At 39.3% G+C, this 26,535-nt stretch overlaps 1 protein-coding gene across 1 annotated transcript in view; it reads left to right on the top strand.

Annotated features, from left to right (window-relative positions):
• The window catches only part of ARHGAP44 (Rho GTPase activating protein 44), a 139,252-nt gene that overhangs the window by 105,089 nt on the left and 7,628 nt on the right, over positions 1-26,535 (top strand). The window contains exons 6-18 of the mRNA XM_070937459.1: positions 942-1,018; positions 2,484-2,601; positions 2,934-3,002; positions 3,136-3,217; positions 4,210-4,337; positions 4,583-4,694; positions 6,811-6,892; positions 7,097-7,177; positions 14,149-14,262; positions 14,658-14,749; positions 15,646-15,826; positions 20,995-21,216; positions 25,679-26,122. Of these exons, the coding sequence (XP_070793560.1) occupies positions 942-1,018; positions 2,484-2,601; positions 2,934-3,002; positions 3,136-3,217; positions 4,210-4,337; positions 4,583-4,694; positions 6,811-6,892; positions 7,097-7,177; positions 14,149-14,262; positions 14,658-14,749; positions 15,646-15,826; positions 20,995-21,216; positions 25,679-26,122 (1,802 nt within the window). The remainder of the gene's footprint in view (positions 1-941; positions 1,019-2,483; positions 2,602-2,933; positions 3,003-3,135; positions 3,218-4,209; positions 4,338-4,582; positions 4,695-6,810; positions 6,893-7,096; positions 7,178-14,148; positions 14,263-14,657; positions 14,750-15,645; positions 15,827-20,994; positions 21,217-25,678; positions 26,123-26,535) is intronic.

The following is a 26,535-nucleotide window of genomic DNA, read 5'->3' as shown; positions in this document are numbered from 1 at the left end:
GACTTCCATATTCTGTAATTCTGTTTAAATCACCTGTGATCATTAAAGGTAACATCACATGACTGCAGCTTGTGATTCCCTGCTGGCTTCTCCATTTACTTTGCCTGTCAAAAGCTGGTGGTGAAGCTTACAAATAGTAATTAGGTGGCCATGGGACCCCCTGTGACCATTGTAAACCCCTGCCACTTGCAAAGTGCCTGGATCTCGATCATGTGCCCATAGGAATGCTGCAAATGTCATGAGTGCGAGAACCATTGATAAAACTACTTTTCCTGCATCATCATAAATTCAAACCGTTGCTAAATAAGCCAGTCATTGACCAAGGACTACCTGTAATCCAGTTTTCTTTCTTTCTTTCTTTCTTTCTTTCTTTCTTTCTTTCTTTCATTCATTCATTCATTCATATATATATATATATATATATATATATATATATATATATATATATATATATATATGAGAAATTCTATTAATTTTTCTCTGCAACTAGTACTATGGGACAGGAATTGCAGAGCTACATTCTCTCTTTTGTGCCCCCACACCATTTTTCCTTGTGCTCTTAGGATGTTATGGGCCAAAGGCTTCTGAGACTTTTCAGGGTACATAGCCACCTGGTTGTGCTTTATGATGATCAAAATGCCACACATGTGGAAAATACCAGGTTGTAAAGCTATATAGTAGGTGGAGGCTTCTTTTCCTTCCAGCTTCGTACCTTAAACACCAGTGGCTATTCTGAAGGTGATGGTGGCAAGTTCTCTTGCTAGCCATGTGAGTGGATAGGAGCTGTCCATGGTTGTGGCATTGGCTGTAATGCTAGGCCTGCACAATTACTATGATGTTATTGAAGTTCAGTACATAGAATTTGCAATGCAGTCTTATTCTTTATAAATATTCCCTAGATAACTTTCTTTCTTTTTTTTTAACTAAAAAAACTACTTCAGGTAGAAATCCCAAATATTCAAAAACAGAGGAAGCACTTAGCAAAATTAGTCCTGGACATGGATTCATCAAGGACAAGGTAAGAGACTTTTTTTTTCTCTCAGTTGCCTTTGCAATGCCAAGTCTTTGTTTGCTTCATGTGTCTGTTTTTATTGTTGGACTAGTTTTTAGAACAAGTTTCCTTAGGGCGGCTTTCAGTATTGAAAAAGAAAATCCATCCCAGATGGAGTTTTATGCTAGACTGACCTGTCTCCTGTCATTTATATATCAGGATTGTACAAATGTGTGCTCTCTCCATCAGCCTTCAGTTTGGATCGGCAGTGGCCATTGTGGCACAGGAGAAAATACATTAGTGCTGGCTTTATGATTTTAAAAAATGGGGGGAAAGCTTCCTCAAAGATATATTTATTTGCATAGATTAAAAAACACCCAACTCACAGTGATTCTGGACCCAGAATCTTTTTACATTATAAAAAAGCTGGAACAATAACATGAAAGAATAAAGAGATACACATCCAGAAAAAGGAAAAGAAGAATCATATAAAATAGAACAGAATGTTATAGGGTCTTATTACCATCCTACCCAAGGCTTGGGAAAATAATCAAGCTTTCAGGGACATCATCTGAATACAGCAATATGGACCTCACATGGGTGGAATGAAGATAACTTGAATAAGGTATCTCTTTCCATCGAGAGAGCTGGAGTTACTAAGTGGTCTCCAGTAATCAGTTCCAATCTCCTCTTCCTATTCTTAGAAAAAAGCAAAGACCATTGAATTCTGTAATCCACCATCTGGATCAACTAAAATGGTGATCTACAAAATTCCATTGTCTCTGCTATTCTAATCCAAAAGTATTTCTTTCAAAGTCCCAAAGAAAAGAGAACAGGAGGAATTTCATTTTCTTTGCAATACTCTGTTATGGGTTTTCAATCTTTACTGTCCAGGGAAAAATTAATGTTCAGATTTGCATTGAGATAGATACAGTTGCTTCAATGTCCCTTATTAGCCAGAGGCCTTGCCCTGACTAGGCCAAAAGCATTGTTGTCTTTCACCCCTTTCCAGTTGTGGAATCCATGGCTGAGATTTTCACCGATAAAAATAAATAAAATGAAATCTTTCTAGTGTTACTGTGTCCTTAGTCAAGCTAGAGATGACTATTTGCCTGAAGATATATACACATTGCTTTTCTTTCTTGGTATTCCTCAAAAATCAGCTATTTTTGCCTTCTTCTGAAAGAGCTGTGATATTACCTTAAAAATGGAGACATTTGAAATCACCGAGACACTGAGCTGACATTTCTGTGGAGGGAAAAAAAATCCCTCTGAGGGATGAGCATTTGAAAATGTTGGCATCAGTTCATGCTAATAAAAGTGCCTTCACTCTTAAAATTAGCTTGTGCTTATGGCAGAGAGAAAGCTAGAATGTGCTCCCTTCCATGTGACATGATATTATATTGTTCTGGCAAGGCAGGAAGGAACAGTCCTAAGATAGGTCTTGTGTCCCATTGAACAGCCTACATCTTTGCTCTTCTTTCTCCTACAGATGGCAACAGTCAGCCAAGTCTTCAGGTTTGTCAAGCAACTTGCAGCCTTCGGGTGCCAAAGCGGATGCTCTCAGGGAAGAGATGGAGGAGGCAGCAAACAGAGTGGAGATTTGCAGGGTATCTCCCCTCCCCCTTTTCATTCTAGACAATTGACTTCCAGAAGGTGGCCAGAAATTAGCTGCAAATCCATCTTTTATTATACATGTAAATCTGGTATTTAGGATGGCACATAATCAATCGGGAAATGGTATTATTGTGTATATGCTGATTTGTCTCAAACAGATAAATAAAAGGAATATCAGCACTGTGAATTGCAATACAATTCGCATTGCTCTGCTTTTTTTTTGGATATATTTTAAACTTTCTGTAAAGATAAGGAAGCATCTAGCAACACTTCAGGTGTTTTGAGTTTTGTGTTTTGAGTTGTTCTTTTTTTTAACTTCCTGCAGGATCAGCTCTCAGCTGACATGTACAATTTTGTGGCCAAAGAGATAGACTATGCAAACTATTTTCAGACTGTAAGTACCAGAAAGCCTGGCTTTTAGCATCTTTGTCCCTCTTTGGCTTCCTTCCCCCTCCTCTTTGTAATACCATGGTGCCTTCCTGATCGTGTATTCTTACAGCCTATATCCCATTATATTTTTCTCCCAGTTAATAGAAGTGCAAGCAGAGTACCACAGAAAGTCATTAGCACTTTTGCAGAATGTGTTGCCTCAAATCAAAGCACAGCAGGGTAAGTATGGTGCTTCTCAGGTTATCATTGCCACTAGATACAAGACACATTATGGACTCTTTGTTCAAGCAACGTGATTCCTGTCTTTTGTCTCAGGATGATTCAGTTCTCAGTTAAGCATAAAATCCATAAATTTCCACTCTGCTATTGTTGGCTTATTTACCAAGTTAGAGAGTGAATAATAATCACATCCAGTTAATAACACCATCCAGTCAGAATACCCCAAAATGATACATTACCATTTGAGACTGATTACCACCACCTTATTCTAAAATGCAAGGACTCAATGGGATCGGCAGATAATCTTCATCTAATGACCATAAGCAACACAGACATTAAGGGGGACAGCTCATGACCATGACAGACAATTTCAATCTCACTTTTGCTGTGATTGTTACGCGAATTACCATTGGTCATTAAGCAAGACATCACATAACCGCAATCTCTAATTTTACTGCCAGCGTTTCCATTGACTTGCTTGTCAGAAACTGCCTGTGAGGTACACAAATGGTAATCACGTGACATTGGGGCATGTAAACATCCATTGGGCATGAAGTGGTCAAATTGTAATCATGTGACACAAGGATGTTACAACGGCCATACATGACAGGGCAAACCGCTAGTATTTAAAATGAGAGCAAACCCATCTAGCACTGATGATTTTACCTAGTTTGGTAATGAAACATCTGCAAGAAAACAACTAAGCTCAGAGAGCATCAAAAACTCCACAATGTAAATACGTATAAACATATAAATGAATTCTGAGGAGCCTGAATCTAGATCTAAATAGGAGAAGAGCAAAAATAACTGCAGAAAAAATTTCACTTCCTGCCACATAAATGAAACAATGAATAGTTACTGATTTTCTCATTCTTCTGTATGCAGTTATTAGGAGCTACAAAGGAAGGAAGAGTGACTCTGAGTAGCTCAAGTGTAGTGAACTTGTTCTGTTTTGATTGTATCTTTTTTTTTTTTTGAACTGTCTTCTACAGAAGCTTGGATTGAAAAGCCCTCTTTTGGGAAGCCCTTAGAGGAACATCTCGCTGTCAGTGGCCGGGAGATTGCCTTCCCTATCGAGGCCTGTGTTACTATGCTCCTTGAATGTGGCATGCAGGAGGAGGTCTGTACAGAATTGCTTCCTTTCTTTTTTGAGGTTCAATTTTATAGCTAGAGATTCTGTAAGCTGCCTAGAATCCACTGAGGTTTTGAGTGGTAGATCAGTTGCAGAAACAAATAAATGGGTAGCGGGTTAGAGAAAGCATTCGTTCTCTTGTTTTCAGAGAACCCATGTCATATGGCCCCAATTCTATGTTTATGGAGCTTGGCACCTTATCAGATTTTATTTTGCTTCTCTTTGGTTTGCAGGGTCTGTTCCGAGTGGCCCCCTCTGCTTCCAAATTAAAGAAGCTTAAGGCAGCATTAGACTGCTGTGTTGTGGATGTTCAGGAATATTCAGCAGACCCCCATGCCATTGCAGGTAGGGTATCACTCTTTAGCCTATCAGATGGTCTTCATAATGAATGACAAGAATTTGGACCATAGAAGGCACTTCCAGTGGGAAATGCAAACCAAGGACAACTACAACTGGCCAGTTTATGATTTGGAGAAGTGGCTGATCTTGCTCAATGTATGCTAATTTCAACAATTCCCAGACAAATTAACATTTTCACTGGCTCTTACCCATTTTCTCTTAGTCTTTCCACAAATGTTAATTTATTAATAAAGAGAAGGATGCTAGTTGTAGAAATTGTATGTAAAAATGCTGTTAAATGAAAAATAGATCAGTAGATGCAATGTGAGATATTGGAGGAAGCACTAAAAGGAGAGAATAAATTATAACATAAGAATTAATTGAAATTAAGATGGAAAATGGAAATTAAATGTAAAATTGAATGAAATTGAAATGTAAAAAATAATTTAAATGACATACTTGTAAGAAGTAAAGTAGAAAAAATATATTGTTAAAAGTAAAAAGTCTAAGGGTGGGAAGATTGTTTGAGTAAAAATTAAAAAAAATGGAATAAGATGAAATATACTGCTAATAATTAAAAAGATGAGAAATTTTGAGAAATATATTTGATGAATGAAAGAAAGATCGGGGTTGCCTGGACTCCATAGTGGAAAATATAAAATTGAAAATGAATACAGCAATAGAGAGCGATGAAGGAAGGAGTAGAGAAATGGAAGAGAGAAGGAAGGAGAAAGGGAAGGGAGGGAGGAAGGGAAGGGGAACTAGAGTAGGAGTGAGGGTAAGGGAAGGAGGAAGAGAAGAGGAGAAGGAGAAAGGAAGGGGAAGTAGAGAGGAGGAGAAGAAGAGGAGGGGAAGAGAAAGTAAGAAGAAAAGAAAAGAGAGAGGTGGTAGGTTTGAGGAGAAAAATTGCTGTACAATAAAAAAGATGAAATGGAAGAAAGGCAACCCTGAATAAATATAAAGATATTAAGATAAAGAATGAATTGTTTAAAGAATAAAAGAGAACAAATATGAATAAATAGCAATAATTAGAATTTAAGGGCAAATGAAGATGATGTTTATATAAGTAAGCATAGAAATATTGAGACATGATAAAAAAAAAAGAGGGAAAAAGATTTTGGCAAAAACTAATTGAGTAAAATGTATTTGAATTTGATTAATTGTATAAGATAAGATATGGCCAATACTCTATTCAAAAAAAATGTGGGTGAATGTGGGGGGGGATGGGATGGACGACCAATAAAACTTGTTTAAAAAAAACAACAATTCCCAGACAGATTTTGAAGTACTTTACAGTAGCTGTTGCTCTCTCCCTATCTACCGATACATTCCATTGTTACAGAACAAACACCTTCTTTTTATATGCCTGCATTCTTGTTGTGTATATCAGTATTTGCTAGTTATAATACTAGAGAAGAGTATTACAATGGTTCTCAACTTACAACCACAACCGAGATCAGAATTTTGGTTGCTAACCAAGATGATTGGTAAGTGAGTTATGTCTGATTTTACAACCTATTCTATTTTGGCATGGTTGTTAAGCAAAACACTACAGTTATTAAGTAAATCATCCAGTCAAACAAATCCAGCTTCCCCGTTAACTTGGCTTTTCAGAAGCCGGCTGGGAAGGTCGCAAATGGGATCACATGCTGTAACCATTGTAAATACATGCTGGTTGTCAAGCACTCAAAATTTTGATCTGTGACTGTGGGGATGCTGCAGTGGTCTTAAGTGCAAGAAGTGGTTGTAAATCACTTTTTTTTGGTGGCGTTGTAACTTTAAACGGTCCCTAAACAAATGATTGTAAGTCAATGATTGCTTGTATCTCTTCTCATAATCCGCCCAAAAACATATTTCCAATGAAAATGATGTGATTAATTCAAAGACCTTAAAACATTTTCTCTCTTTTGAATTCTATTTATTTAATGGTATGATCTTAAGCCTATTAATAGCAATAACATTTAGACTTATTTATATTCCATAGTACAGGGGACTCTGTACTAAAATTACAAAATTTTACTCTGGTCTGCTAGTACAGCACAAGGTCAAAGGAAGGATAAGAAAAAGATAGACATTCAAAACAAGAAAAAGTTCTTTCTGTATTTTTGTGTTTCTTCTACAGGGGCACTGAAGTCCTATCTTCGAGAGTTGCCAGAACCACTCATGACCTTTGAACTGTATGAAGAATGGATTCAAGCCTCTAAGTGAGTTCCTGAAACAATTTTTCATATAGCCAGGTTTCCCTGCCTTCTAAAGTTTTGCCTCCCACTGTCAGAACATGAATAAAATGGCAATCCTGCAGAGGTTTATTTGTTTGTTATTTTACTATTTATTTTGCAGTTTTATTTATTTGCTACCCTTTCACCTACCTTGCTATTGGATTAATCTCAGTTATTCCTTCTTTTTAGCATTCAGGACCAAGACAAGAGATTGCAAGCACTATGGAATGCCCTTGAGAAATTGCCTAAGGCCAGCTACAATAATCTAAGGCAGGTGTATACAAGCTGAAGAATATGGTTTTGTATTGATTTTACTAATCATGGGGGCAAGTATTCTACTACAAAAGTTAATCCCTTTATGATGCTGGACTAGTCAGAGAAGAAGGAACACTGAGGAGGCCAGCATAGCCAATCCAGAAGTTTTTAGAACTTTATTATATCTGCTATCCCCATTTGTTTGTTTGTTTGTTCCACACACTTCCCATTTTACTAGCATCACAGCAAAATTACTTTTTCCAGAAATCATATATAGTGTCAGGGTTCCCACAGATGCCCTAATTAAATCATGAGCCTTGAGCCAAGCTTCAAAAGAAATCCAGGTATTTATTAGGAGCGTCATGTCGGCACGTTCCCAAGTGAAGCCAGCTCTGACCCTACATAATTTATGCTCCAATTATGACCCTGTTTTCCCCCCTCCCCCCAGGGTGTGTCATCAATCATATTCCCAATGGAGTAATTTCCCAAGTTGTAGAGGTCACTCCCCTTCAACTGCTGCAGGTATCCCTGGGATACAGCCTTGAGGGAGATTAGTGTGGAATGTGCATCTGTTTTTTGCTGCTCTGCAGTTTCCCGTTTCCCATTCCCCCCTTGGCCTATGGCAACTCGAGAGCAGGCCAAGGATGCTTTGCAAGTTGACATATAGCTCAAAAGTCAATATACAAGACTATGCAAATGTATCTACTAAGTTTTTTAACTTGTTCAACTATACAGTAATCTGTCTCATGCGCTAGATGTATATTTTCTCACATGGCTTGTCCTGCAGACCAGCTAGGCTTTCCAGGTTGGCCCCAGAGTAAAGAACTAACCTCTCCCTCTCTTCTCCCTCATTGTCAGCCAGACCCATTTCTTAGGAGGTAGTGGTGGGAGGAAGTGAAAGTGGAACAGGAAGCTTCAGAGAGAAGCTTGCAATGGTTGTGAGGGTTGCTGTGTCTCAAGTCTCTTTTCTGTATTCTTTTCACTAAAGCCCCTTTTTATTCATTTGTTTAATAGGCCTTGTGATTTAACAGCTTGGTTAACTTGTTTATTTCTACAAGTATTTAAATATTGCCCTACTTCTAAGGGCTCAGCACTTCATAATGGGAAATCATAAAAACTAAACAAATACTATGGAGTGGATTCTAAGAAAAGTTCTAGTGGCAGTCCAGGTCCTACCAAAAGTTTGATGAGACAACATGACTTTAACAGCCTTTTTGAAAGGCAAAGTGTTCCATAACATGAGGAGTGCCGTCATGAAAGTGGCAACGATTACGATTTAATGCATTCTTTTTGGATCATTCACAAATACTAAAGGTGTGCAACATATCACTCCTTGTACTAAATGATATATCTAGCAATTGGCACCCACAAGTAAATGTATTTATTGGTTATTCTTAGATTTCTTCATTGTGATCTATACCAAGGGTGTCAAACTCGCGTCGTCACGGTGGCGTCACATGACATATCGCAACTTTTTTCCCTTTCGCTAAACCGGGCGTGGGCCTGTCTAGCACATGACACTTCCAGCCCACAGGCCGCGGGTTTGACAGCCCTGATTTATATGATTCACACCCAGGTTTATATGCTTATGCCAAACCCCATTTTGAATCTTGTAGTTTTTGTAGAATGGTTTGGAAGGAGCCTTATTGCCCACATGTGGCTTCCACTGAATCTGTTAGTCTTGTTTTCATCTATCACACAATTAGCACATCCAACATGGAACTGATCATCCTTCTGTTTTATCAGTGTTCTTTTTTTATTATTTTCTTTAATCATCTCAGCTCTTCTTCACAGTTCTTTAGAGCTGTTCATCCGGACACCTCGTTCTGGCTCTGCAGATGTTCAGCCATATGGCTATAAGAGACTGTTCTGCAAATGCCAGCAAACCTAGGCATGCATTAAGTGTATTTATTTGACCTTCTAAAGTTATTCACTAGACAATTGTAGGCAACACAGTATTTTTACTAAATGAACTCATACAATTCTTTTTTTTTTCTTGATGAGTCACATTAAGATCAGCTAACTCTAAAAGCATTATAGTTTTCTCTACCACACCATGTATGGTAGTTCCCTCATCTTTTCAAGAGATCAATTGAATTGATTGAATGGACAATGGAATCCATTGAATTCTCTAAGGCCAACAGGATGTTCAACTCATTAGTGACATTGAGGAAGTCTCCCATGAACCATTCAAGATACAGTCAAGGACCATTACATCTATTGGTTTTCTATTCCATCCTCTTCTCAAATTCTGCCATCTAATCATGTATTTGAATAATCATGTAACAGACATCGTTTGCAAACATCCTTAAGACTCTTCACTCTTCCAAAATGCTTCTTTGAAGCAAATGTCCAGCCTAATATAGCCCTTGACCAAAGAATAGTTAAATCAGATAGATCCAGACTTGCTGGAGGCCTCAGATTTTGTCCAATATCATTAAACCTTGGGATCCACTTCAATCATCCCATTGTGTTTGTCTCTCTGAATTTGATCATTATACATTTTCAATATTACTCAGGTTGGAGATCATATCTCTAGCTCTCCTTCAAAATGTCTCCAATTGAACAGTGATTGGTTAGGCTGCACATTTTCTTGATTTTGAGGTTCATCCATTTTTTTCAAAAGATAGAGGACCAATATACCAACATGCTATTATTTCATCAGATCTAATTCCAGTACTATCTTTTATTTATGGAAGAAGGTATCCTTATTCCTATCAAGATTCTCAGAGGATAAGAAGCATCCTTCATTTTTCTTCAAACAGAAGAAGCATATTTTATTAAGCAGAATACTAGGTGAGCCATTCATGACTTCCCTCTTTCCGATAACTGACATATCAGTTATGTATTCAGTTTTACATTATTTTTATTTTATTTTTGTATCTTCATTTTATTTTACTCAGTTAGCATACTATAGATTGGAGGTACCTAAACTTCAAAACTCAACATTGAGCCTAAATTATATAAGAAGCAAAATCAGTTGTAATTGACCAGCATAAGAACAGCAACATTACAAAGGCCAAGTATGGAAGCTGCAGGAGGAACACAACACTTGAGAAAACAACTCACAAGCAACTGAATTTTTGAATGTGGATGACAACTAAATCTCCTTTGTCCCTTGCACCCATAGTTAATAAAGATTATATTTTATTAGATTGGGAAACTTATAAGTTACTGTCATCCAACCTCAGCCCTTCAAGGTAGTCCAGACAGAACACCAAAATCATGAATACTAAGACTACCTTTATTGTAAGGTTACATAAACTGTATCTTGTACCTCTGAAAGCACTTCCCTTCTCCCTTGCCTTTACTTTCCAAATAACTAGGGAGGGTCCCTTCTGCTTTTGCCATCTCCATTCCTTCTTTAGACTCTCTCATGTCAGACCAGTCTCTAGGCTGCAGCTCTTCCTCCTGTCTCCCAAAGTTATTCTCTCAACCCATTACATCCAGTGATGAAACTATGGTAGAGAGAAGTGAAGGAGAAGAATCTGGATCTAAGTCTGAGAGTGAAATAACTGACGCAACTGACAACCTGCTAGGAAGTAGTACAGATTTGTCCCTGGTTTCAAAGAAACTGTTTGCTTACTGCCCACACAATTATATCTATTTTTGAACTGCCGTCTGATGCCAACAGAAAGTTAGATGAATTAAAATCTTTAATAATAATAAAAAAAAAAAAACTTTAAACTCTGCAGCAGCTGGCAAAACAGCTAATGTGGATTGTAACACAAAAAGAAGTCCTCATGTAGAAAATGTACAGATGGTCATTAACGGCAGTTGTTAAGTGAATGCCAAAATTGTTAAAGCGAGTCAATGCATTCCTATGGGCACAGAAATTGGGCAAAAAAGCCACTTTCTGACAAAAAAAAATGCATCATAAGTCATAGAATGTTGCAACCAGCCAGCTGTGAAGCACCCAAAATGCAGTCATGTGATCATGGGGAAGTGCTACTGTTGGAATTCTGGAACCAAGTTGTAACCAAATCCTTGGGGAATTCCACTGTAACTTTGAATGGTCACTAAGTAAGGACTATCTATACCATATCTCATCTCTGTACAGCAAACAGGCAAAATACAAACTTTAGTACCAAAGGGCAAAGTGAAACATGTGAAGGTGAAACAGTTAAAGAAAACAATGCTGTATGTTGCCATGATTCACATTAATAATCAATGAAATACAGCATAGGCTATAGTGAAATCTGTCTCCCAGCTTCTCAGATACAGAATAAGTCCAAATGAAATAACAGATATAACATGGTTTCCTAGTCACCCTGGTCATAAGAAATTAGTGCTGACTTATGAACAATCAGTTGTGCCTCAACTGTTTTTAAAGTTTAGCGAGAACGTTAGTAAGTTACCACAAGATCGTGCATATTCTCTACTAAGCTTTGGGAAGCGTCCCAACCAGAAGCAAGAAAGAAAGATAAGGCCCTCATATGGTAACACTGCCCTACATAACAAATCTTCAGATGACTCCTGAAGACTGCAAGAAAAAAAGTGAGCCACCCCAATATACTAAACTGTTTTTCTAGGAATAGCAGGGACATATAGGTCTGGTGGCTCAGCAGACTGATAGCATTGTGATTAACACCAGCTGTCTGCAAGTACTGTAAGTTCGAATCTCACCAGGCTCAAGGTTGACTCAGCCTTCCATCCTTTCTAAGGTAGGTAAATTGAGGACCCAGTTTGTGGGAGCAATAAGCTGACTTTGTATAAATATACAAAAGTATGAAGACTATTGCTTAATGCATTGTAAGCTGCCCTGAGTCTCTGGAGAAGGGCGGCATATAAATCAAATTAGATAGATAGATAGATAGATAGATAGATAGATAGATAGATAGATAGATAGATAGATGATAGTAGTAGAAAATCTTGAGGACATTAGATCAACGTTACAAACAGCATTTTCAGCTGCTAATTCATTTAACATTATTTTACTTCTATATGAAGGGGATATTTCCCCTCAGCTAAAAAAGCCAGCCTCTGCACCTGAATCATCATCAAGAATAGCTTTAATATGTGAGATGCTCCCACTCAATAAGAGGAAGTGCTCTAGTATTAACCCAATTGTAGAAGAATTCACATTGCCACCAGAGGCCATGACCATGGAATCTGGAGAAATAGGAGAACTGTGCTCCCTTCAAGAAAGCATTAAGAAGCAAAAGTAAACTTCAGTTTACAAGATTGCTCTAGCATCTCAAAATAACACACTCCTAGTAGAAACACAACCAATTCTTCACTTATTAGCATGATCCTTCCCTTGAGATATAGAAATAGCAATAGCACTTAGACTTATATACCACTTCACAGTGCTTTTATAGCCCTCTCTAAGCAGTTTACAGAGTCAGCATATTGCCCCCAACAATGTGGGTCTTCATTTTACCCACCCTGGAAGGACGGCAGGCTGAATCAACCTTGAGCCGGTGAGATTTGAACTGCTAAACTGCAGCTAGCAGTCAGCTGAAGTAGCCTGCAGTACTGCACTCTAACCACTACACCACCTCAGCTCTTAATATCATCTAGATCCTCATTTTAATTAAATAGCCCTCAGGTAGGGGCCTTAACTGGTGTAGGAACAACTTGCACACTATCAGAAAATGTCAACCTTTTTATCCAAATGTGGGGATAAACATAGGATCCATCTGAATAGGGCAGCAGTTTGTATCTGGGCCACCTTTTGACTTGAGTTCTCCCTTTTTTTCGAGAAGACACAAGATAAAAGTATAACAGAAGTATCTATTTCCTCCTTGTAGATCAATGATCAGCAGCCATTTTGTTCTGCTGCAATCTGAAGAACCTTGTAGAGTTCATCTTGCATTTAACCCCACTACAATAGGAAAAATTGTGAAGGTGGAAAGCTGATATGATACCTACTGTATATACAGTATGCAATTGTGAGTTATTGAGAAGGACATTATTCATCCAAATAAGTAGGCTTCCAGATGGATAGATCAACAATTTGATGACTGCCTGGGATTATAATTCCTTGCTGAAAAGTACATCCAACAGTCACATTCAAAATTATAGTCAACGTTTGATGATTTTCAAACAGTATTTGACTCAGTAAGAAGCACACAAGGGCAGTTTTGAGTAACTTGATAGATGCCTCCTTCTTTTGATACATAAGCAATGTAAGAAGATGGGGTTATATCTGGTAAAATCTATCCACTCCCTCAATATCTATGCCCTAAAATTAGCAAAAAGAAAAATTCAGTTATGTGGATAATGCAGTCATAACTGAAAACTTTGACATCCTTTTGTAAAAGTGAACATCTGATCATAAATTGTAGAAGGGGGAGCATTTTAATGTTTTCCCACAATAAATGAAGACACAAATGGACATTTAATAAGTATACAATCTAAGAAGTTAATCAATATAAGTATTAGGGGTTGTTTTCCAAAGCAATAGAAAAGTAAAAGGCTCAAATTATCCATGCTGCTTTGAATACCTGGGAGAGTGCCACTGTTTGGTCCACCTTTACCTTACACAACATACAAACAGATTCTGTCAGTTTTCCTTACAGCCATAATGGGTGCTCCCAAGTGCCTGTCCAAGGTAATTGCCAAGTGTTGAAACTCGGATCTAGTCCAGAATACTAACAATTTGGATCAATATTACTTTAAATCCTAATGGGCTACTTCAAATATTATTGATGGATAAATACATAAATTTCTAGGAATTTTACTTTTCCTAAGGATGGCAAGTTCAGACCCATCGTTTCAGCTTTTAAATGGTTCTCAGTTCAAGATGGTGTCATTTGCTTCATTGTTCCCTCTTGCAGAAGGGGAGGAATATCTTGGCCCCTTTTCTGAAAATGGATGTGATATTTGAGTTATCTATTCCTTTTTTGTCTCATGTTCTTAGCTAAACCATTTGGTTGATGGCATTTTAGCAAATAAAATTAACCAGACTGAGCTCATGGGTTTGTACCCTGGCACCTATATTTTTTCACTTCAATTTTTAACTTGATTTCATCTCACTGCAGGTACCTGATCAAATTCCTTGCAAACTTAACCGAGTACCAAGATGCAAACAAAATGACACCAAGCAACATAGCCATTGTGCTGGGGCCAAATCTCCTCTGGCCTCAGACAGAAGGGTAAGAGGTTGAAGTCTAAGGCTTTGCTGTTTTAAAATTCTATGTATTATAACTTAAGCATGTGAACTCTGGGACAATATTTTATTTGCTATACTTTGCAGATGTTGATTTTAACAAGAATACTTTGATGAAATTGTTGTAGCTTAATGGTTTCATACGCCTAAAATTGTTTTTAGAGAATGGGACATGGCACAAAGTAAAGAGTGCTATAGAAGCAGGATGCAAAGCAGGCTAATTTGAAATTAGAAGCAGCAGATCTTCGAGTTTTTCCAGTCTTTCAGTTCTGTCATTTACTGTAGTTCAGTCACTGTAGTGCTCAAAAGAATAGAGACCTCACTCAAAAGACCTCACTATTCTCATGACTTTGTCCTTGTGAATTTCTTCTTTCATTTCAGAAACATCACAGAGATGATGGCAACAGTCTCTCTTCAGATAGTTGCAATTATTGAACCCCTTATCCAGCATGCTGATTGGTTCTTTCCTGGAGGTAGGAAACTTTTCTTCCATCTACTCTTTTTGGATGCCTCTGTCAAACAGAGCCAAACCATACCAGGGCTAGTAGTGAGAGGTAGACATCACTTCTGTTGCTTGTGCAGCTCTTTCTCAATTACTCCTACTGTTCTTTCCTAGATGACTAGTACCTCTCTAACAATTAGTCAGGCCATGGTGTCTAAGGCTGTAATATGAAAATAAGAATTGTGAAACCAGCTGCTGGAGGTCCAAGATAATGTGATTTTATGTCTTCTCTTTATGTTTACTTTTTGAAAAGTACTATCATCTGATAAGTCCCATAAGAATTTGTTAGTTTGCCTTCTCATATGTGGTGTGTGTGTGTGTGTGTGTGTGTGTGTGTGTGTGTGTGTGAAAATTCGCCACAGCCAACTTGCCATGGCCAACTTGCCACGGCCAATTGGCCAACTTGCCACAGCTAACTCACTGCAGGACAATTCGCCACAGCCATGTTGCCACAGAACAACTCACTGCAGGACAAGAGTTACAAAGAAATGGTGGAATAGAATCATTAAAGAAAGGATGCAAAAGGAGGGACAGAATGAAATGTGAATGGCAAAAATTAAAATAATTATTATTTATTTTAAATAATTAAATAGAATTGTTAAATTGTCCTGCAGCAAGTTGTCTCGTGCTGAGTTGGCTATGGCGAGTTATCCTGTGCCAAGTTGGCTGTGGCAAGTTGGCCGTGGCAAGTTGGCCACAGTCAATTTGCCGCAACGAGTTGGCTATGGCAAGTTATCCCATTCCCGTTGTGTGAGAGACTCTTTCCTACTGGGATGAGGTTCTTCTCTGAGATAGAAGCTAGGCCATGCTAGGCCTTTGTTTGCAACATATGCAGTGCATGACTATTTTGCTGTCTCTCCAAATTAGACATTGAATTCAACTTGACTGGAAACTATGGAAGCCCTGTGCATGTGAACCACAATGCAAACTACAATTCTATGCCATCACCTGATATGGACCACGCCGACCACAAGCACTCAGATCAGACCCGACGACCACTCAGTGTGGCCACGGACAACATGATGCTTGAGTTCTACAAGAAGGATGGGTAGGGACTCTTTTGCTTTGTTGTGAAGAGAGTATGGGGACAATCTGGGGTGCAAGCTAGAAGAAGCTATGTTGGCTCAGAGTGCTACTTCCTAGGTGAAATTATGGCTATGTTTTCAAGGAGAATAGGTGTCTCATCACCTTGTCATAACATTTCACCCTGCTCTTAAGTGCCTCTTCCATCCCCAGGCATGAGACTTGTGGCCTGTTGAAAGGAAATATACTATTTTGCCTGCCTGGCTGCCTAACTGCCTGACTAGTCCTGGCCTTCTTTAGTGGTATTTGTTCTATTGGACAAGTGAGGGGAGAAAGGTTAGCTTTGGTAAGTTGGCAGAAGCCAGGGCAGTGATCTATTAGGCCAAGGATTATGTGCCAATTACACTTACTCTAACATATTAGAAAGTCATCCTGAGTTGGCCAACTTTTCCAGAGAAAAGTTGTGCTATCTGTCTGTCAGTGAACTATGAACTAAATTAACTATGCATCTGATCACAATCTTATCTTCTTATCTCTATCCTAGAAGAGGATTGAGGGAAGTTGTGTTAGGACATGTGCGTCAAACTCAATCGTGTCATGTGATGTATTGTGACGTATCACAATGTTTTTTGCCTTTGTGGAGTCAGGGTGGCCATGGCCTGCACATGACACATCCGGCCCACAGGCCACCAGGTTGACACCCCTCTACTAGGAGAGTCCCAAAGCAATCCCTTCCATGATTGGTAGTTTACCATCATCAACTCCCTTTCTTCTGTTACCATCAAGATACATTAGGAGTAAAAGACTAGGATAGGCATTGATGAAGAAATAAGCCTGGTCACTGTAATACTTATAAGATCCTGTTTTCATCATCCCCTTGTACTATGACAAGTCAGCCAAGGATGCTTAATTCTTATCATGTGTTTCCTAATGCCATAAGAAATGCAAGAGTAGATCATTTAAATGTCTTTGTCCTGAGCTTCTGTATCCTGGGTTCAGAAATTATACTATGGTTTGGTTCCATTAGATCACGTTATACTTATTGCAGTCATGTTTTAGCTTGGCATGTGAATGCACCATAGTGCTGGGAGGCAGCAATAGTACTGGAGACTTATGCTATCCAGGCTTGTTAGCAAGAGTGGAAAGGTTTTTTGCTTCCCTATGCAGCAACTATCTAGTTTAACCTATGGATATTAAATATTGTAGAACCTTCATTGTCCAACAGTGACATGCATTTGTCTCCTGTCTATTTGTACAAAGATCAACAAATACTAGCAAACATTTCCATATTCTAGGAGATTGGTGACTGGCTTCACACTTAAAACAAAACAATTTATTATCATGATTTGTTGCCTTAGAACATGGCAGCACCTGGACTCTGGACTCAGAACTTAAGCAGGATGGCCTTTGGTATTACTGTTACTGCTACTACTGATAGTTAACAACTACATTAAGTAACATCCATCAAATGCCAAGACTATAGGCAAGGCTGAGATTTTTAAAAAATAATCTCAGGAGTAATGGCAAGTCACTTTAATCCTCCTACAGGAGTAAAACAGTTTGAATAATGTAGTCATATCATACCATAATAGATAAGCATATCACTCATTCTTTCTAAAGAATCTCAGAACTGTGCACAAATTGTCACGTATATCTATTTACATATATCTATTTACAAAAGAATGATCACTATTGAGTAGTATTTATCTAAGATCTCAGGGTCCAGAAGGTCTTCTTCAAAAAAATGTGTACCCACCTCTTTCGGAGAGCATCTTTCCATTGTATAAAGAATTATTAACTGTTCTTGTTCAGTTAATGCTTATTTGCCCTTATTAATAAAGATGGCATAATTCTTATATCCATCTTGTCTACTTCTCAGATCACAGTCATTCATTCATTCTTCTTATGCACCACAATCTTGTGACTCTCAGTGGCCACAATAAAAACAACAGGATTAAAACAATGCACGGTCCAATAACAAAACTTTTAATAACTAAGTAACAAAATAACAAAAAACAAAATCAGAGTAGAAGAAACACTAAGAGGCAAAGGTGATCTTAACTTAAAGGCTTTTTGAAAAAGTTTTGAATTTTTAAAATAATTTTCTAAAACTACCATGCCATCGACATCTCTAAAATATGGAATAACAAAGAGCCCCTTCCGATATAATCTAACAGGCTGAGCTGAATCTGATAGCAGGAAGTAATTGTAAGTAATTGAAATCGATCTCCCAACTCTGTGGATCTCCAGAATGATCTCTGTTTGGACAAACTAGACTCTCTAATTTGAAGTAAATCTGTGTTGCTTAGCCCTCAAAATGCTTTGCCAACTCAGTAAGTAGACCTTTGAGCATGATGTTTAGTTTGACTCCAGATATTTCTTGAGCAGCCTACTAATTAACCAAGAATCCTATTAAGTGATTCACTGAGATTGTGGAAAGTAAACACAACATTAACCCTCTTTACTGCTATCATCTCTTTCACTTAATAGTAGCAACTGTGCTTCATTTAGATAGGGTCACATTCACTGCCAGATTTGTGCCACCAGCACACCAGCTATGTATTAGCTTTCATTACCGTGAGAAACATTGTCAGACAAGATGCACAGGAGTGACTGTGTGAGCAGCCTTCCACATCTTGCCCTTTGAAAGCAAGGCCTGAGCCTTAATAACTTCTTGTGTGACTTAAGTTGATTTTGAGGAATCATCAAGAGAAGAATGTGTTATCTGTATGTTGCCAATTACATTTGCACATCACATTGAATGATAAAATAGTCAAGTAGCAAGCATAGATAGCTAATGTCCCACATATGAGCTCTTTTCCATCATTAGCCAGTTTATCATCAACAAACTAATCTACCCCAAGTCTCGGACACATCCTTTGACCTGCAGTGGCTAAAAGAAACATCAAACTTTTATGAAAAGGGAATAGGTTTGGATAGTACATAATCTGTTTCCTAATAGAGATTCCCTAAAGCAGAGACTGGGGACTTGCCTTTTTTAATGAAGAGTCACAAATCTCTGAGAGAAATCCTTTGAGAAGACTTTGAGACAAAGTTAGGAGGAACTTATATCCTTTGAAGCACATGGCATTCTCTTTCTCCATGCCAGTTCATCTGATGAGAGGCTGCACACAGACGCTTCAGGTCCAAATTTGTCAACCTCGGAGCCCTGTAAGATTGTATTTGGGGCATCTGTGAAATTTGCATCAAACAGTTGAGGATTGTCATGTATTGAATGTTGTTTTTATATATTAAGCCAAGGTTTCAGTACATAAAACTAGTCAGGCATGGGCAGAAACACAAATATATGTTTTTAACTTTTTTTAAACTTTTTCTTGACCTAATTCCCTATCACAGAACTATATTCTATCCTTGGTTGTACAAATATGGGAGAAATTATATTCAAAGCATTTCCCAGATGCCCCAAGAGGATTGTTATGGGGAGGAGGCCAAACAAGCAGAAGTAAAGAGAGTACAGATTAGCGAGAGAGAGAGAGAGGGAGAGAGAGAGAAGGAAGCAATAGGCTGATTCTTAAAGCTTTCCATGTGCACTTATAGCTTTCAGTTCCCAGTATTGTCCTTACATCAGACATGAAACATTAGCTGTGAAGAACAAAACCTAACTCCTTTGATCCAGAGAAAAGAACCACACAGGAATTGTGACACATCCCCATTTCATTCATGTATTCATCCATCCTATAGATCCTCTGGCTCCCTATTCTCACAAAACCCGGAGAAGCAAGGGTACCATCCTTGTAATTTGCTTCATTCTGCTTTTCCTAATCATCTCTTAACATTCTGAGGGGGAAATGGGGGAGGCGCGGAGCTCATTGTTTTCCCAGAATCCTTCCATTTTCTCTGGTTCTTCTTTCCATTAAACACCCTGCTTCCTCTGTAGTAAGATGTTGCAGCTGGAGGGGCTTGATTCCCAGGCTTTTCTTAAGCTGTCCTCTTACCCTCGCTGGCTTCCCCCCCTAGATAGCCACCACTGGTGCAGGAGGAGAGCCATTTGGCCTTAGTTTGTGTTACACTAATGTCTGTGTGTTTTTGTCCATGCAGCCTTAGGAAAATCCAAAGGTACAGTATTTTCTGGGTAGCTCTTGGACCATTCCGTTTTTCCAGTATTCAAACCCAGCCTATTCAGAGCACCCAGGGCCTTGGCAGACAAAGCCCTCTTTTGCCCAACTGAGGGTCATGGCAAGGCAGCATAAAAGCCAGCGTCTCTTTCCCTGCAGTCAGAATGGAGCAAGTGTTTGGATATTCAGAGCTACTTCACATAGAGGCAAAGGCTCCATAAGATCATACAATAGAGGCCTTTCACATCCCTGCTGCCTAGGATATGTAAAGTGGTGATGGGGACTGAACCCAGGGCCTTCATGCCTGCAAAGCATGTGCTCCAGTCACTGAGCCTTGGCCCCTTCACTTTCCTGCAATGCCATTAATTTCCCCTGCAAAGGACATCTTCCTTTCTCTTTGGAATGTACAGGCAGCTGCACATTATAAAAATAAAAATGTTTCCCCAAAGTTTACTTTTTGGTCAGAATTTTATTCTCAGGGTTGCAGCTTTTCTTCATTCACAGGCTCCTTGCTGTTACTCTGGAAAACCCTCTGTAGCGGTAAAATGTTATTATCCTTAAAAGATCATTGCTTTTGAAGTTTCTCTTGCAAGCGATTGCAAGGGTTTCCCTGCATTTTTAACCTAACCAAGCAATGCCCCTGAAAACAAAAACAAAAACGAAAAAAAAGTGGCATAACGTTTCTTGGCTTAAAGAATATTTATGTACAGTACAGGGCCAAACTGCTCCTTTCTCTCTAATCAAGAGATTGGGGAGGTAGCCAAAACCACGACATTTTCAGGCCTCAGAAGGAAGTTTCGTAGAAAGGCATGCCTTTTTTTAATGTTTTGTTTAACACTGAGGGACCACTTAGTGGAATTTCAAAGCAATGGGTTTCTCCCTGGCTAAATGATGTCTGCGTTCCATGTTTTCAGCTCCCTCTCATCCTGTCTGTACACAGCACTGCATGGAAAGGGAGTCTGTTCAGGATTACAGGCCTAGATGCACCCAGATGGATTCCTCTTCTTTCTACTGCTCTGTGTGTGTGTGTGCGTGCGTGCGTGCGTGCGTGTGTGTGTGTTTTATACTTTACTGCTTTCAAGATGGTAAGGGTGTATCTCTGTGTTCCCCCCACTAGCATGGGCGTCCGGGTGATGGACACCTCTTGGGTGGCTCGCAGAGGCCCCTCCATAGTTCGTAAGGCATCCTCCACCCCTCCTGCCATGCAGCCCCCTGCTCCGCCTTGTGAACTTGCTGCTACTCCTCAGTCACCAATTCCTGAGCAATCTCTTGACATTTCAGCTACTCCCTCCCCTACTCCAACTAGCTTCGGGTTCCCACCAGGGGTTGAGCGAGCAAGGTAAGTACTGGAAGCAACACTGATTGCTACCACGGCGTTCTGTGGTCCATGAGCACATCTGCCACTCCCATGCCTGCATTGACCTTCTTTTGTTATGCTTCAGCTTTCACTTTTTTATGTGAGCAGATGGGGGTGGGGGAGGAAAGAGAGCGAGAGAGGGAATTCAGGTACAAAATAACAGTACCTTCAGTGCACGAGAGCAAAAACTTTAATTCTCCAAAGAGATAGATGGCAAGGGCAATTGGCACCAATCATGTAAAACAGAAGTTTTCTTCTATACCTTCCCCTCTCAAATTAATGGGCAGTTACAGGGAATCAATTATTATTTCCTTCTCCACCTTTTGGGGAAGAAGGAATATCCCATTGGTCAATACATTAATATCGTATAATAGTACCTTATTCATTTTTTTATGTTTTACTACTAATCCTTTTGGATTCCATCTTGATCAAAGCAATATTTGGGTCTTCAATTATCCTTGAACCGTTGAAGGACTTTCTGTGTACTTTTCACAGTTTATTCTTTTCAGCGCAGGACAGCAGAGCACAATTAAACTAAATGAGATGCCATTTTCTTTCTTTCTTTCTTTCTTTCTTTCTTTCTTTCTTTCTTTCTTTCTTTCTTTCTTTCTTTTAAAAAAAACATCTAACTCTGGATGTTAAATCAGTAGGTTAAGGTACAAGTTATTTTGTGGTATAGGATCAGTTTTGTAACAAGAATGTCACGTGAAATGTCTTATATTTGCCATTGTGATATATTGAGAGAGTAGAATTTTCTGTCAGAATCATGCATATGATTCTGGACTACATTTCCATCATAAATGAGTTCCTTACCTGAAAGTGTGGAATTAGACTTTTAATGTCCTGCATGTCACTATGGACATTAGAACCAGTGATTAGGGAGCACATTGGGATGAACCCTTTAGAAATAATAGTGATGAAACACTGAAACAAGCAAGCCTCAAACCATAGGAAGAGTCTTGCATGAAATTTGAATTGAACTCCTTGATAAGTAAAATTTCTCATATGGAGGGAAAAGGGACACCTTTATCATTCCATTTGATCTCCATTTTCTGATTATTTTTTCCCCAGTTGCCATCAGTTTGCAGTTGCATTTTTGCAAGGCTTGTTCTTTTTGATAAGGCATCATTTCTAGCACTTTGATCCCTTTGCCCAATCTGATTTTTGTTCTGATGCAGTCACATGAGGTGAAATTATCTTGGCCATGTGCTATCCTGCTCCCCATCTCTCTCTTGCCCTTATACCAGTAGCATCTGCTATTTACTTTGGCCTTTTTACAGTGGTGGGATTCAAATAACTTAAAAACCGGTTCTCTGCCCTAATGACCAGATGGGTAGGCGTGGCTCGGTGGTCATGTGATTGTGTGGGCATAGCTAAGTCACTCAGGTCGATGGGCGCTTCGCCTTAGCTGTTACAATGTAATAAGGGTTAACCAGAGAGGCAGTTTCTGTAGGCAGGGCAATAAAGATTAGGTTAGAAACAACACCAGAATGTTTCCTTCCTGCCTTCCTTCCTGTAAAATGGAAAAAAACAAAATAAGTTTTCTTCCAACAATCGGTTCTCTGAATTGCTTAGAAAGTTAACAACCGGTTCTCCTGAATAAGTGTGAACTGGCTGAATCCCACCACTGCCTTTTTACTAATATCAGATTGAATGTACTCATTTTAATGTCTGAAGAAAATTAATTGATAGTTCAGTCCTAGGCTGCATAAACAGAGGGATAGAATCAAGATTACATGAAGTATTAATAGCACTTGATAATGCCTTGGTAAGGCCACACTTAGAATACTGCATCCAGTTTTGGCCACCACGATATAAAAAAGATGTTGAGACTCTAGAAAGAGTGCAGAGAAGAGCAACAAAGATGATTAGGGGAGTGAAGGCTAAAACATATGAAGAACGGTTGCTGGAATTGGGTATGTCTAGTTTAATGAAAAGAAAGACTAATAGCAGTGTTCCAATATCTAAGGGGTTGCCCCAAAGAAGAGGAAGTCAACCTATTCTCCAAAGCACTTAAAGGCAGGACAAGGTAATGGAAACTAATCAAGGAGAGGACCAATCTAGAACTAACGAGAAATAATTAATAATTAATCAGGGGAATGATTTGCCTCCAGAAGTTGTAGGTGCTCCAATACTGGAGGTTTTTAAGAGATTGGACAACCATTTGTCTGAAATGGTATAGGATTTCCTCCTTGAGAAGGGGTTGTACTAGAACAGCAGTCCCCAACCTTTCCAACTTTATGGACCAGCTTAGGGGGGGAGGAGATGGTTCCATGTGAGCAGTGGGTGAGTGTGCACATGCGCAGTTCCATTTGCACAAGCGGGCACACACGCCTGCCACTCACACAAATGGAGCTGCATGTGCATGCTTGCCCACCTGTGCACACAAATGGAGCTGCATGCATGCACACTCTCCTCTGACAACTTCTGCAGCCCAGTTCTGAAAGGGCTCTGACCCGGTAGAGGGCCGCTTCGCAGGGATTGAGGAGCCCTGGACTACAGGATCTCCAAGGTCCCTTGCAACTCATGCTGTTATTCTATTAATCATTAGGCATGGCTGATATCCCACAGCATATTTGTTATAATGCATGAAAATAAATGTTTTCCAACTTGGATTGATATCTCCAGTTTATCTCACATTAGTTGTGGTCAGTTCCCTCTGCTTATTCTTTTTGATAGTTAGGAACTCTTAACTGGCAAAGAATAGACAAAGGCTTGCAATTATTATGCTAACCACGACAGGGAGGAACAGATCTCTCCCTTTTGAGAGATCATTGGGACAAAGGGATCTGCACACAGTTTTTAAGGCTACAGGCATGCTAACTTTTGATCCAATCTAATGAAATAACGTTGTTGTCCCATATAACAAAATGGTATAGCAGATTCCCTTTTGTTTCTTCTGGAAATAGTGGCTACACCAATAAATCCCCTTGAGAAGTGTGTAGATGCACTCTTGATGCTCTTGTGGGCTTGGACAGGGGCAGTGCAGCTCCAAAGTGTGAGTGTTTATAGAAACCTGATGATTTCACAATTGCAATTCCCACCAAAACCTTCTCTGGGCTGCCGTGTGGACACCTTATTTTCTAATTCTGACATGCTAGTGTCACTGCAATCTTTGGCTGTAAATGGTACCCTTAGAATGACTGGAGAGAGCCTCAAGAGATTAAAAATGAAGAAAATGACTTTTCCTCTCTGCATTCAACAGCACTGTTGCTGATTTGCAGGGAAAGAAATGAGAGGGGCCACAGTTCCAACTATTGGCTTAATGACATGCAGCTTCATTATAATTCATTCCACACTTTCTTTGCTTCCCTGGTGCAAAGTGTCAAGTCTCCCTCACCTGCAAACGTACGCCTACATTATGCAAATCTCAGTACTCGCTTAGCTTTGCATTTTAGTATGCTGGCTGCTGAAATCTTTATGTTTTCTTCTGTAGTTTTCCTGACTTCAGTTTGTTTATTTTGCCAATATTCTTATTTCTGGTTTTAATTTCACAGTTATAATTTCACAGCACATTTTATTCTTCAGCACCACTTTCTTATGCCTTGATTGATTTGTCTGTTGGAATTTAATCAGCTGGTTCAAATCAGGACCTGCCAGTTTCCAAGTAAATAAAATTTGAATTGGAGACAGATGTGCATTTCCTTGAATTTCCCCCAGAAAAAAAAAAAGCCTTCTGGGATGTATGTTAAAGTATGTATCTTTCATATCTGATACATAAAGGACAACAATTCCTTATAAAATGCCATCACCACCAATTTCCACTTAAGCCTTTTAGGGAGTTTTTTCTGTTTTTAGTACACATTCAGGCATTTGCATATTAGTGTATTAGGCTCCATAAAGAAATTGTTTTATTTTCCTTTCTTCTTAAAGAAAACACTCACTCTCTCTCCCTCTTTCTTTCTTTCTTACTTTCTTTCTTTCTTTCTTTCTTTCTTTCTTTCTTTCTTCATATATATATATATACCACCCAGCTCCCAAGACATTGCTATATTACAAAAATACATTACAGAAACTAATATATTAATACTGAAAGAATGAATATGTCCTGGAAAGAGAGTTAAATGATATCTCAAATCAAATTGTTCTTCCCCTGCCCCTACAGATTAATGCCATGCAGGGCATCTGCAAACTTAAGGTGTTTGCTCCGCCCAGCATCTTTAGAAACAGATATTGTCTTGGGATCAGGTGCTGGCAAAGGAAAAGCTGTGCTGGCCACCTCTTGGTTTCTGGTGCATGCCATATATTTGTAAGCAGAAGTAAAAACCAGGCCAGGGGAACATCTGGAACATTGCCAGCCCCCTTGACTGTTTTGGTTGCTCTTCTGCCACCCTCATGCTTTGGGGCTGTGATTGGAACTCCAGTTCAGTGCTTCCTTGTACAAATGTTCTCTGCTCTTTTTTTTTCCTTTTTTTTTTGTTTTTTTTGTTTTGGACCTTTGCAGCACGGATGGTGTGTCGTCTAATTGGTCGGATTCCTGTTACATCTATCCATCCCCTGAAGACGACAAGTCTCCCTTGTACCCCCACTACTCTTCCTTCTACCCTTACCCCCCCAGGACCAGCCCATGCACTAGGCCTGAGCCTCCCTTGCCGCCATACCATTGGGCAGGGAACAACCCAACACTTCTTCCCCCTTGTTCTTCCTCCTGTTCTTCTTCCCCCTCCTTTCAGTCATTTGACATTAATTTCCTACATCTCCCTAAGCAGATTTCCCTCACAGAACTGCATGGTCCTGAGACTAACCTTTCCTTTGTCACCACAAAAACCGCTTTCACCTTATCCAAACCTAATCCTCCTGGCACTCTTCCGTATAGCTCCAGCATGTCAATTTCTTCCCCCTGGGTCAGCTGCACCTGTGCCAGAGACAGAGGAGCCGGGCTCACTAGGTAAATAATTGTTTATTTGACACTGGCAGGGCATGGTGGCTTCTGGAAGGGTGACCACCACCTGCTAACCCTTTTGGGATACCAGAGAATGGGGTTTAGACCCCAGCTGTCCTCAGGAAAACAGAAAAGGCATTTCTTTGGACCCCACCCTGCTGGTAGCCTTCTCAATGTTCGATGCTTTGGTCAATAGACAATAGATACCAAACTCTAAATGACAGTTCAAAATACTGGTTTAGTGGCTTGTCTTCTTTCTCTAGGGAGCTTGAGAAAAGAAGTTCTGCAAGGAGACAAGAGCTATTCCAGGAGAATTCTCGTCATCTTCCCAAAATAATAATTCCTAAGAATTTGTAGAGAAACTGCAATAGCAATCCCATTCTTTCTTTGGAGCACAGCAAAATCCTTTATCCAGTGTG

This window comes from Pituophis catenifer, unplaced genomic scaffold (genome assembly GCF_029215685.1).
Source record: "Pituophis catenifer annectens isolate HBS135680 unplaced genomic scaffold, rPitCat1.0.hap2 SCAF_2, whole genome shotgun sequence".
NCBI lineage: Eukaryota > Metazoa > Chordata > Lepidosauria > Squamata > Colubridae > Pituophis > Pituophis catenifer.
The sequence above is the reverse complement of the archived record's forward strand: the minus strand, read 5'-3'. Positions and strand labels throughout refer to the sequence as shown.